General features: G+C 37.6%; 1 protein-coding gene across 27 annotated transcripts in view; it reads left to right on the forward strand.

Moving 5' to 3' along the window:
- LOC105473429 (glutamate receptor interacting protein 1) overlaps window positions 1-12,181 on the forward strand; it is a 711,108-nt gene that overhangs the window by 474,362 nt on the left and 224,565 nt on the right. For 25 of the 27 annotated variants that reach the window (XM_071071489.1, XM_071071493.1, XM_011727248.3 and 22 more), the window contains one exon: window positions 3,033-3,113. The exons of the other annotated variants lie outside the window; for them this stretch is intronic. In XM_071071489.1, coding sequence (XP_070927590.1) covers window positions 3,033-3,113 — 81 coding nt within the window. The remainder of the gene's footprint in view (window positions 1-3,032; window positions 3,114-12,181) is intronic. 27 annotated transcript variants of the gene reach the window in all.

A 12,181-nucleotide genomic window follows, 5' to 3' on the forward strand; every position in this document is an offset into this window, starting at 1 on the left:
AATACAAAAAATTAGCCGGGCGAGGTGGCGGGCGCCTGTAGTCCCAGCTACTCGGGAGGCTGAGGCAGGAGAATGGCGTGAACCCGGGAGGCGGAGCTTGCAGTGAGCTGAGATCCGGCCACTGCACTCCAGCCTGGGCGACACAGCGAGACTCCGTCTCAAAAAAAAAAAATAGATTATCCCTTATAAGCATGAAATTCTAGGGATATATCTATAAAGCTGCATTTAGGGACACAAGAGAAGATAGAAGCCTCCGTAGTTCTCCATGACTTTATGCTCAAGGATTAGAAATGCACTCTGGACACTCTGGTCCTTTAATATCCTACTGTGGAGCCATCAGCCACAGATTCATTCAGTGTGTTTTATCCATTTCTATTTTCAAACAAGTTTAAATCTAGAGCTTTCAGTAAATCACGTCAGGAGAGCTGGTGTTCATTCTGTGATAGGCAGCTTTTTATAAAAGGCCATGGTGCCTCTAAGGTATTTAAAATAAAAAGACACTCTTCAGGAAAGTCTTCTAAAAACCAAGTTATATTGTGCCATGCTGCTCTGCTGCTATGCCCTCCTTAGCTCTGATGATCAATGTTGCCAAGCCTCTGCCTCCCTTCCATTAGGAATTATTGCTTTCACACTGATAGGCTTTGGCGTGATTGGCTTTGGCGATCAGGGTGAAAGCAATAATGCCGCTTAGACAACATTAGATAGCACTGAACTTTTTCATTCTGGTCCTTTAACCAATACAAGATTTCGCTTCTAGATAATTATTTACTTTCGCCTGTGCTCAGTATGGTCACTCTTGATATTGGGAGCAGTTGGGGGTGGTGATGGAGAGGCTGGCCAGGTGGTCATCTATAATTCAGTTTCAACCTTTTAAGGATGTGCTCAACTAGACTATCTCAGTTCTAAATCAAGGAAGTTGTTTTCAAATATAAATGAGAAAACCATTTTACCAGGGTTGACTACTTCTGAAATGCAAACTGGGTACATTTCTAAAGAAATAGCTCCTTAAAATAGAGCATCAAGTGCAGATAACCCCAGAGTCTCCTGGGTAAATCTCTTATTGCCCTTTATAAAAAGCCAACACTGGATTCAACTCAAGACTTTAATTGGCTGGAATCTTGACAAATAGAACACTGAGGAAAGCTTTTAGGCTTCCAAGATGCCGTACCTAAGCCTGGTTGTTGTGATTATTTCCTGGCTTAGTGCTCTATGCTCATAAATACACCGTTTCAAGGTTTTGGACAATGAAAGGAAATACACTTTTAAAGCAGTCTTATAAAGAATCCCCGGCTTTAATACATAGTACATTTGTTTTAAAAGGTACTAAATGAAGCATATTGCCTTCTTATTAACACTGTGAGAAAAACACTCAAATATTCAAGTGACAATGGTGGGGCAAAGGGAGACTTTTGTAGTGTGATGTTTACATTTTGTATTTTGTTTTGTGGGTTTTAATTATACTCAAAATGGTGTTTGCAAAGAGAAGAGTCGAAGACCTAAGATACCACTTCTAAAGCAAAAATGGTGTTGATTGAATTGTTATCTGAAAGTTGGTAGTTTATCTTTATGGTTGGAAGAATATAAAAAATTGTGTGACAAATTAAATATAAACGTGAAACAGCATGACTTCTATTTTTTAAGTTAATTGCCACTTACAGCAGTGTTAATCTTTTCCTTTTGTCATTGCGTATAAAGACCTTGTTAGTTTTATGAAGAAATCATGAATCATTTCAAACCAGAAGTTCATCCTAGAGAGGAAATGAGTTCCTCAATTTTGAAACACAAGCCATTCAGTTGGGAGAATTAATGTTCTCAGATGATAAAGCCTTGTTCTGAATAAATCCTTGTTATGTGTAATAGTTTGTCATGTACAATATGGCTTCTTTAAGTTCTTTAATGATTTCCTGCTATTATAAAATGGTTACAACAACAATAATACATCTTACAGTGTGGCCAGCAGTGACATTTAGGTTATCTAGCTGGACTGAATATGCTAGATAATTATTTTACATTCTATTTACTCAAGCCATGTACATCTTATTCTTGAAAATTTTAAAGTTGTTATTCACATTTCTTTTACTTTTTATAAATGCTCCCATCCCAATTAGGAAGAATTGTCCTTTATTTTAGCCTTAGTATTTGCCATCCTAGATCACTGCTCCTTTATTCCTAGTCAGGTAAAATCATTTTCAAAGTTAAAAAAAAAAATCACCTTACTTAGAACTGGGTGGACCCATTGTCTCCATGATCTTGTCACCTACTGTTTTAATCATTCACCTTCTTGCCTAACTCTCACAGATCCATTAAGCTTTAGACCTTCTGTCTTCTCAGTTGCTCTTTTAATAATTCTGCAAGTTATTTTCATCTCTTTCTAAAAGAGCACAAACAAGCTCATTGCAATATATGTCTTCTTTTGCCAAACCATCATTCCTTCCCTATTCTCAACCTAGCTCCTCTGGTCTTCCCTCTGAACATCTCTATCCCTCTGCTTTGCACTGGCTGCCAGTTCACACTCCCAGGAGGAACCTACTAACTCTGAGTGGCTTTATTTCCCTTGCAATACTAACTCTGTCATCTGCTTATCTGAAATATTGCCTTTCTTTTTACTTTCTTTGTTCTTCTACCTGATTATTCTTAGTGCCCATTGAGCCATTTTATTTCTTCTTTGTCTTTGTTACACCTATTCACTGGTACTTACTTATCAATGAATGTAGGTGACAAATAATTTGTATACTCTATTTGCATACTTCTTACCATTTCATAAACATCTTCATGAGCACTATAGCTTTTGATCCTGACAACCCTAAGAAGTAGATGAGAATTTTCTCTCTCTTTTATAAGGGAAGAAACATATTCACAACATTTTCAAAGATTGATCGCACAGCTAACCCAAGTATAGGACCCAGGCCTACCAACACTTTCCACTGTACTGTACCACTTCTCTCTCGCAGAAGGATTGCAATCCATTAAAAATCTTCACTGCATTAGAAACTGGATGGAAATTAACCAAACGCTTCATTGTACCTTTGCAGATGAGAGTCCCTACACTAAATCCGCCAGCCAGACAAAGCCGCCTGATGGAGCGTTGGCTGTGAGGAGACAGAGCATCCCAGGTTAGACCAGACTGTTGGATTTTTCAGCTGTTTTACTTTTGAATCCTGTTATTTGGTGATTCTAAACAATTCCAACTTGGTAAAAATAATAATAATAATAAATCATGTTATTTCACAGAGCATAGAATGAATTCTACACCACTTGTTCAAACAATATTCATAAAAGCTAGACTTTAGAAAACCTTGCCAACTTGTGAGAATTCATCTTGTAATCCATCAATGTAAAATCCTTTGCAAAATGACTTGAATTTGTATCAACTCTACTCATTTACTTACTCTCATCTCTGTTTTCAGGGGATGACTTTCACAATAGCATCCATTTCTTTACTGAGCTATAGCTGGCAGAAATAAGGAATTCACAGTTGCCGCAACAGATCATATATGCTGAATGCAAAATCACTCTTTTCTTCTCATCTCTTTGAACCTGAATTTGCTTCCATTGGACAGCTCTTGTGAAATTTGTGATTTTGTTTCCTTAGGAAAGTGTGAATTGTATTGTAATACAATGAGTGATATCTATGTTTTTCCAACAAAACATTTTGAAGAAATATCTTTAAATGTCTTTACCCCAAAACTTCAATATTTTGAAGCTTTGATTTGTGAATGACACAAAAACATGTAAGTTCTGAAATTAAAGAGGAAAGGAAATTCAAAATGCTATTCAAACAATCTGAACTAGATAATTCACGGAAAAATTCCTTGTGGAAGCAATTGTACTTAGAAGGGTTAAAAGCATTAATACATTTAAACGTTGATTTAAAATGATGTATTGTATATTTTATACAAGCAAATTGAGTACAGCTAAACCTCAGCTACAGGATTTTAGAGTACAATAGTTTTAGCAATTCAGAAGAAACAAAGTGGTGTTTCCTACATTAAATGGAATGGTTTGGCAAACGTGTCAGTGAAAGGAAGAATTTTCCACTTGAATAAAGAGCAAGATGAATCCCATTTGTGAGTAACCCTCTTCATGATTATTCTTTATTTTTATAAAAATTTCAGGTGGTTATTTTTACTCTTATTCCAAAGGCTTAGATTCATTTTGAAAGTACAGGACTTATGAAGACACATATTATGAATATGTTTTACATCCTTGTTTTGGTGCTTCAAAGATTCTAAAGCAATTTGAACTCTGCAATTAGATGGCATCACCCAGTGCCAAGATGTCTTCTATTTTATCCTATAGAACATCATTCTTCATGCTGGTTGCATTTAGAAAAACTACTACAGTCAGTTCTGGACTGTGTTATCTGTTTTCTCCTTGTCAGCATTAAAGAAATATTCCGTTTGAAGTTCAAGAATATCAGTTACCCATCAATTCTTTCTTGGCTGCTCTACATTCACCGGTACTGAGTATTCTACTGCTGGGAAGAAGGAGACTTCCCAGTGTCCTCATAACTCTATGGGATACTAAGCAAATATGCTATTATCAATGTTTTCTTTTCATGGGTTCTCTAGTGCCACATTCTAATGACAACATGTTTGAAGGCCTTCCTTTTTCTTAAAGTCATTAAGTAGTTTTTTAAGTTACACGTTAAATACACAGAATTGGTTCATCATAATCCCTAGTTTGTGGCACATATTATTCTTCATCATGAATTTTGTCTTTTCCTTGTCTTTATGTTAGATATAAAAGTCACTGGAATCATTAACTGTTGGTAAGCTTTATGAGATGTTTTCCTGGAGCTTGACCATTGATAGACCCCTTTTTGTTCATCTCAAGGTAGGGGCCGGAGGTTATTAGGAGTGTTCAGAATCTTCTTAGTTATTTAGAACAGTTCAAGAAAAAAGATTGCACCAGCCAGAGGGCTAAGAAACCAAAGTGGTTAACAGCAGACTATTACTTAATAGTATTTTAAGGAGAGAATTAAAAAACTTCTTGGAAACTGCCTCCTGACTGACTAATGACTCATGGAGTTCTAATCCCTTACTGTCTTACTTAAAAGTACCCATGAACTCTTGTTCTGGCAAAAAGAAGAGAGTATTCTCAGATGTTTGGCCAAGAAATAACTCAAACAGAAGTGAAACCCAACATCCAGAAGTCTTGAGCAATCACCTACTATGTCCACTTTTGCCCCCACTAAGTCCATGAGAGAGAGAAAAACGCACAGAGGAAAAGGCCAAGTAAGTGTATCCTCTTTATTATTTACCAGAGCTTCAACTGAAAAATCCTGAAGTGTTCTCCTGATGGACTAAGTTGGACCATACAGAGCTATAAGAGCCAGAATTCAGGAGATTCCAATCTTTTGGCTTCCCTGGACCACATTGGAAGAAGAATAATTGTCTTGGGCCACACATAAAATACACTAATGATAGCTGATGAACTAAAGCAAGTAATAATAAAAATAAAAAAGAATCACAAAAAAAAATCTCAAAATGTTTTTAAAACATTTACGAATTTGTGTTGGGTCACATTCAAAGCCATCCTGGGCTGTATTACAGCCTGTGGGCTGTGGGTTGGACAAGGCTTGAGCTAGATGGACATTTACAGCCTTAGTCTCCTTTTCCTATGCTCACTCCCAATCCTATTTCCCTCAAGATATTTTTAACACCCCGGCAGCATGGAAAGATGCCTCTAGAGAAAAGCGCACCAATGAAAAGAAGCCCTAAAGGAGAGTTTGGCTAATGTACTAGTTTCTGACCTTCTCAATGCAGAGGCCCCTCCCAAGTAAGATGCAGCTCCAGGGCCATTGATCTGCCCCAGCTGCTGGGGAGTAAGCAAACACAAGGAGGCTAAAATCTTAACAGAGCTATGGCTTTTGCCTACATCTCCCCGTAAAGCTCCACTCCCAGTGGTCCAAAGATGGTGACGGGATTTGACCATTCATATTAGCACTTTCTCTGATGAATGGGGTGGAATATAGTGGAAAAAGAGTATAAAGTAGCAGAAGGCACCTTAAGTTTCTCTAAGTTTTATGATATTTTAAGCTGTTCTTTGAAACTTATTCTATAAATGTAGATCTGGTGCTTCCTGAAGTAAACATTTATATACATACACAGAAATAAGGTTTCTTAATACGGACTCTACTATTTCCATGACTAAAACAGAGTAACTTTAAACAATTCTGTCCCAAAGAGGTAAATATGAATGTTAACAGAATCATAATTTGCTTTTATTAATGTCAAAATCTATGACTCCTGTCTAAACTCAGAATAACTACAGCAGTTATTTTACAATCACAAGCCAAATATGTGCCTTTCATTAAATACCCGTTCTAACCATAAATCCTTTTATCGCCCTCCTTTCCTCTTCCTGAAAAAGAAAATGGATTAAACACTCTTAGGAGCAACATGCACTTGCTTTGGATAAAGGGGAAATACATTATTCATGTTATTTGGGAACTTGTCATTTTAATCGTGTCTCATATAGCATAAAATGTAAAACTAAAAGGATCTTTTAGTCTTCCATAAGATTTAATGAAATTTTTAATACTGATGATAGTAAAGAATGACATGAGTGTCCTATGATACCGAACTTTAAGTTTGTATTAGAGACTTAATATTCAATTAAAAATATTAGGGAGATGTATTTTCAATCTCATTTCTCCCCATTAGTTTTCAAAAATAAGATAAATTCCAAGGACAAAGGTATTTAGAACTAACAGATTTTACCATATATCAATGTCTATTAAAAAGAATCTGTTGATTCTCCTTTATTTGACAGATTGCTGGTGAAATGAAGTTCGACCACTTGAAGAGTTTGTCGAAATCGTTAGAGAAAATCTGTACAGACTTTGAGTTTGGCATATTTTGCAATAATCTGTGACCTTGCCCACTTAGAGATGAGGCATTTAATCATGTCTGTCTCATATTTGTGAAGGAAAGACAGGATACTACACTTGACCTCAAAACCTAGAGTTAGTATATTACTTATTTGACTCGCCTCCTCTTTCTATATAGGACATCTTTCTTTGCTTATATCAGTCTTGACTAATTGCCCAAAGAATTCTGGACAATTGACAAATGCAGGAAGATGTCAAATATTCATATCTATTACATTTCTAAACTTTGGTGCACCCAGGAAAATTTTCTTCAATCTGTACCCAGAATAATGCCATAAACGTTTGTGTGGGATTTTTTTTCCCAGCCTAAAATGTAAGAAAATATACTTATCAATTAGGTCTTAAGGGAGTAAAGTATACATCAGTCTTTCTTGCTGCTCACATTTAGGTACTTGGGAGTGGGTAGTAAAAAATGAAGCTGAGAATCTGAAATGTCCAGTAGCCCAAGATGTGTACAGTCAAGCTGATTAGAATACATCCAGGAAAAGTCAGTATCTATTGAACAATCAAAGTCTGGAAGATAATCCCCATAATACCATACCCTTGACACCAGGGAGGAGCTGGTAACCTTAAATTAAGAGGCTACAATAGGAATTTGAAGGTTCTGCCCTCTCTGATCCAAATTTTTCCTGTCTTTGTTATTCATATCATTAGATGCTTCATTTATGTAAATTTGTATTATTACAGAAGATATATAGTGTGACTTTTACACTAGGACTTTACAGCTATACCACTGTTCAAGTGTGTAAATGCCTGGTTCTGCTTCATCTGGTTAGTTCTACTATTGAGCCCCTGCAAAAAAATGAGTGAGGCTGGACACAGTGGCTCATACCTATAATCCCAGAACTTTGGGAGGTCAAGGCAGCCGGATCTCTTAAGCCTGAGAGTTCCAGCCTGGGCAACATGGTGAAACACTGTCTCTACAAAAAATACAAAAATCAGCTGGGCATGGCGGCATGCACCTGTGGTCCCAGCTACTCAGGACATTGAGGTGAGAGGATTGCCTGAGCCCAGGAAATCAAGGCTGCAGTGAGTCATGATGGCACCACTGTTCTCCAGAGTGAGACCCTCTCTCAAAAAGTAAAAAATAAAAAAAAAATAATTTTAAAAAGAATGTATCTCAGGGATGAGAAACCAAAGTCAGTTGAATCAAGCAAGTGTGAAATGTCCTAAAAGTACACAGTTGCTGTCCAAAGAAACTAAGGCAGAATCTACTATTAATGAGGACATGACCAACATGGGAAAAAAATACCAAGAGATAAGTACCTTTGCTTCTCAGTCCAGCTGTCCCTGCATCCTCGCAAGTGTCCCAGTGGGCCAAAGTGAGGACAATGAGAACTAAGGGCCAGGGTGTACTCTGCCAAATCCATCCAGTGTCAGCCTTAAGAAAGAACCTAAAATTATGTGTACAAGTGTTAAAATTACTGAATATTTAAGAAAGTAGCTAAATTACATTACTTCTTTAGAGAGAAGTTTCTATGATTATAAAGTCAAGACTGTTAGCACTGCAAATATACCTGAGATTCTGGCTTCTCCCATGTCTTGTTTTGTTTTCCATAGTAGTTATCGCTATAGGAAATTAACTTACAAATTTATTATTTTTTTGTTTCTCAGTCCCTAGCTAAAATGTAAGCTACACGAGGGCAGATCCTCTATATGTCTAGTTCACCTGTTATCTCCAGTGCATGCAACAGTCCTTAGCAAATGTTAGGTATTTGATCAATACTTGTGGAATCAATGAATAAGCAAAAGTCAGCAGGTAGATTTTCTGTGTGAGGAATCTGTGACCCTAAGACCAGCATACTTTCCTACAGAAAAAGTGCAACAAGTTCTCTGTTGACCATGTGTTTTCTGTCTCATTGTATGCTGCAGCAAATACTCACATTTGGCCTTGAAGTTCCACCCAACATGACATTTCCAAGAAAATGCCTGCTGCCCAAGACTAATGAATGAAATATAGGTCAGCCAGAAGCTAGAGACTTTGAAAGGCCAGAGGTTCCCCCCAGCCTCATTTGTTTCTATTTGACCAGAAAATGTCTGTGCGGTCCTAAAACACCCGAGGAAAAAGTTGAGCACCATTTAATAATAAAATTGAGAAGATAAGAGTGATTCATTCATGTGTTCTGCTTGTAGAAAAGTGCTAAAAAATATGAGGAAGAAACGCTGTTCTATAAATAGAGCAATGCAGAGCCAAACATATTACTTATTATGGCAGGTACACATTAAGTATCTCCTCCAGAGAACTGATCCAGTTTGCTATGTGGCTGTGAGTACATACTGAGTGCTCCTCAAGTAGCACAAGGCAAAACCAGCACCTTGATTTGTGTGTTCAGAACCATAGCTTTCATTAGTGATTTGGAGAAACGACAGTCTATTATGTTTGAACTTCTCTCATGCCTTAGTAAACATTGGCTGAAATACAATAAAGTGGTGCATATGCAGCAAGTGATTTTGAAACAATAATTCTTCCAGCATGCAATTTAGGGGAATTTTTTTTTGTGGTAACTGTGCTTTGGTATTTCCTGAACCCCCTGTTTGGGAATTCCTGTGTTATAGGAGAGATGGCACTTGGTCAATGTTGTGCTCCAGGTACATGTAGGAGTGACTCTGATGACAGCTAGCAACAGCCTCCAGTGTCAGAAAAATTTTACAGGCTGACTGAGGATATAGCCATAAGAGCTATAAGGAAAAAGTCTTTTCCCTCTATTACTTTTGCCCTGAAAAAAATTAATTCTCCCATTCCTGGGTTTGGTAGACCATTGACCCTAGGGTTTTAGGTGACTTTAGAAAATTAGGCTAGGTAGAAGTTGTATGGCTTGATTGGCATTGAAGAAAGTGAAGAAACATCTTACATAGTTTACTTTTGAATAGAGTAGTTGGGCCTATTAATATTTTCTTATCTATTGACCTTATATGACTCAGAACAGCTTCCCAAATTTCAGTTACTCATATGTCATCTTCATTACTTTTGTTATATATTTGTGTTCCACCTCTACTATAATTAATATGATTTTAAGTAAGTTTAAATTGGTATACTTTTTTACTTAGGTTTATCATAGGCTTTACTATCTGTAATTTTATATGCTAATAATATTTTTCTAATATAAATTTTTTCTAACTCTGAAAATTAAAAACAAAGGTTTCTGTGTCATCTTAAATCATCTTGCATCCAGCAATATCTATACACACCTACTTTGGGAAACACTGACTTGGAATGAGATTCTTCTCAGAAGACATGACTTTGACAACCACAAAACTTCACTTTGTTGGTAGTCAGTAAGTAGTTGTTGATTTGTAGTGCAGAAACGTCATTTGAATGACAGTGAAAGGCTTGGGGGGCTTCTGTTAACAAATGAAAAGAAACAAGAAAAGAGAAAGAGGAGGTTGAACAATATTACGCCAAAGCTTGGGGAATAACGAGAATGAAATGATCATTGGAGTAACCTAACCCAGAGCGAGAGTAAGAGAGAGACAGAGAGAGAGAGAGAGAGAAGGTGGGGAAAGGGGAATGATTATACAAGTACTAGTTACCATTTATTTCATGCCAGTGCCAAGTATTGGACTGGTCATCTTCATGAATATCATCTCATTTCTTCCTCAGAAACATCACCAGGGGGAAAATAAGTTTTATTCCCCTCTTACACATGAGCAAACTGAAGTTCTTTTATTTATTTATTTATTTTATTATTATTATTATTATTATTATTATTATTATTATTTTTGGTGGTGGGGGACACAGTCTTGCTCTGTCACCCAGGCTGGAATACAGTGGCATGATCTCAGCTCACTGCAACCTCCACCTCCCAGGTTCAAGCGATTCTCCTGCCTCAGCTTCCTGAGTAGCGCCACCATGACGTGCACCACTATGCCCAGCTAATTTTTGTATTTTTAGTAGAGATGGGGGTTTCATTATGTTGGCCAGGCTGGTCTTGAACTCCTGACCTCATGATCTGCCTGCCTCAGCCTGCCAACGTGCTGGGATTACAAGTGTGAGCCACTGCACCCCGCCAGCAAACTGAAGTTCTGAGAGCTGAAGTCGCTTGTCTAAAATCACAGGGCTAGAAAACAGTGGACCTTGGATAAACCCTAGTTAAATATAAATTTTGACCAGATTCCTGAGTAGTGAGGGAAGGGAGAAGGTGGTGGAGAGAATCCTCACTTAGAACAAAATGTGAAGACTGACTTCTCGAGCCAGTTGAGCCTCTGGTCGGAAGTATCCAGAAGGTGTGAGTTGAGCAGAAGCCTCTGAATATGGGTGATCTCTGTCCATCCAAGTCACAGACTCCATCTCAGTCCTCATTGACTAGAGCCCTAAATTAGAGGGGGTTAATGAGTAATGGCCCTATGAGTCATAGGGCTCATGCCATTATCTCTCTAAGTAACGGAGTACTAGGAGAAACTGAGGAGGCGAACTACTAGGGCTTCGGGTCGTGTTATTCCATGCACTTATACCTTTCAGAGCTTTCCAGTCAAGGAAAAAAATTAAAATTGGTCAAGCAGGCTTTTAACTACTTACTCTGAAACTGGTAACATCATAACTATGCTTTATGTTTCCCCTTTAAAACCACGGAAGAATAGAAAGCGGTAAGATAACACTGAGAAAATGAAACGAGTCACTGTGTTCTGTAGCATCATAGTCAGTCTTGACTCACTGACTCTGATCATATCTATATATAAATATATAAAATATATAAGAGATACACAAATTCTTTTAAAATCAAATATTCTTATACATTTCTAAAACCTATGACTGGGCTACACATTAAACAGATGTTATGAACATTTCCCCTTCAAAATGTGGGTGGAAATACTTTACAGCACCTGGCAAAGCTCTTTGATCTCTTCAGGAGTTTGACTGCACCTCTGGAACCCCCCTGCCTTCTGCATGGAATGTAAACCACTGACACATTGATCCCTTGCCCTTCACCTGTGCACACTCACTTCATTCTCCTTTTTTCCTCTGGCCCATCCTTTACTTCCTCGCTACATCCATTATAACTAAAATGATCTCTCACTTTTTGATTCTGAGTGTTCCTCTAAACTGACCCTTATACATTCATTCAACACATAATTATCCAACAGTAACTCGTTGAGCAGTCATTGTGTGCCAGGTACTGTTCCAGGTGCTAGGAATATAGATGTGAACCCAGCCTATTAGCCTCTGTCCTCATGGAGCTGACAGGCTAGCAGGGGAAACAGGCATTCAGCAAACATTGAATACCTGGTCTAAGGTCAGGCTATGCTGTGTACAAAAAAGGGAAATGAACTAGTGTAAGTAGTAGAGTA

Source organism: Macaca nemestrina, chromosome 10, assembly GCF_043159975.1.
Source record: "Macaca nemestrina isolate mMacNem1 chromosome 10, mMacNem.hap1, whole genome shotgun sequence".
NCBI lineage: Eukaryota > Metazoa > Chordata > Mammalia > Primates > Cercopithecidae > Macaca > Macaca nemestrina.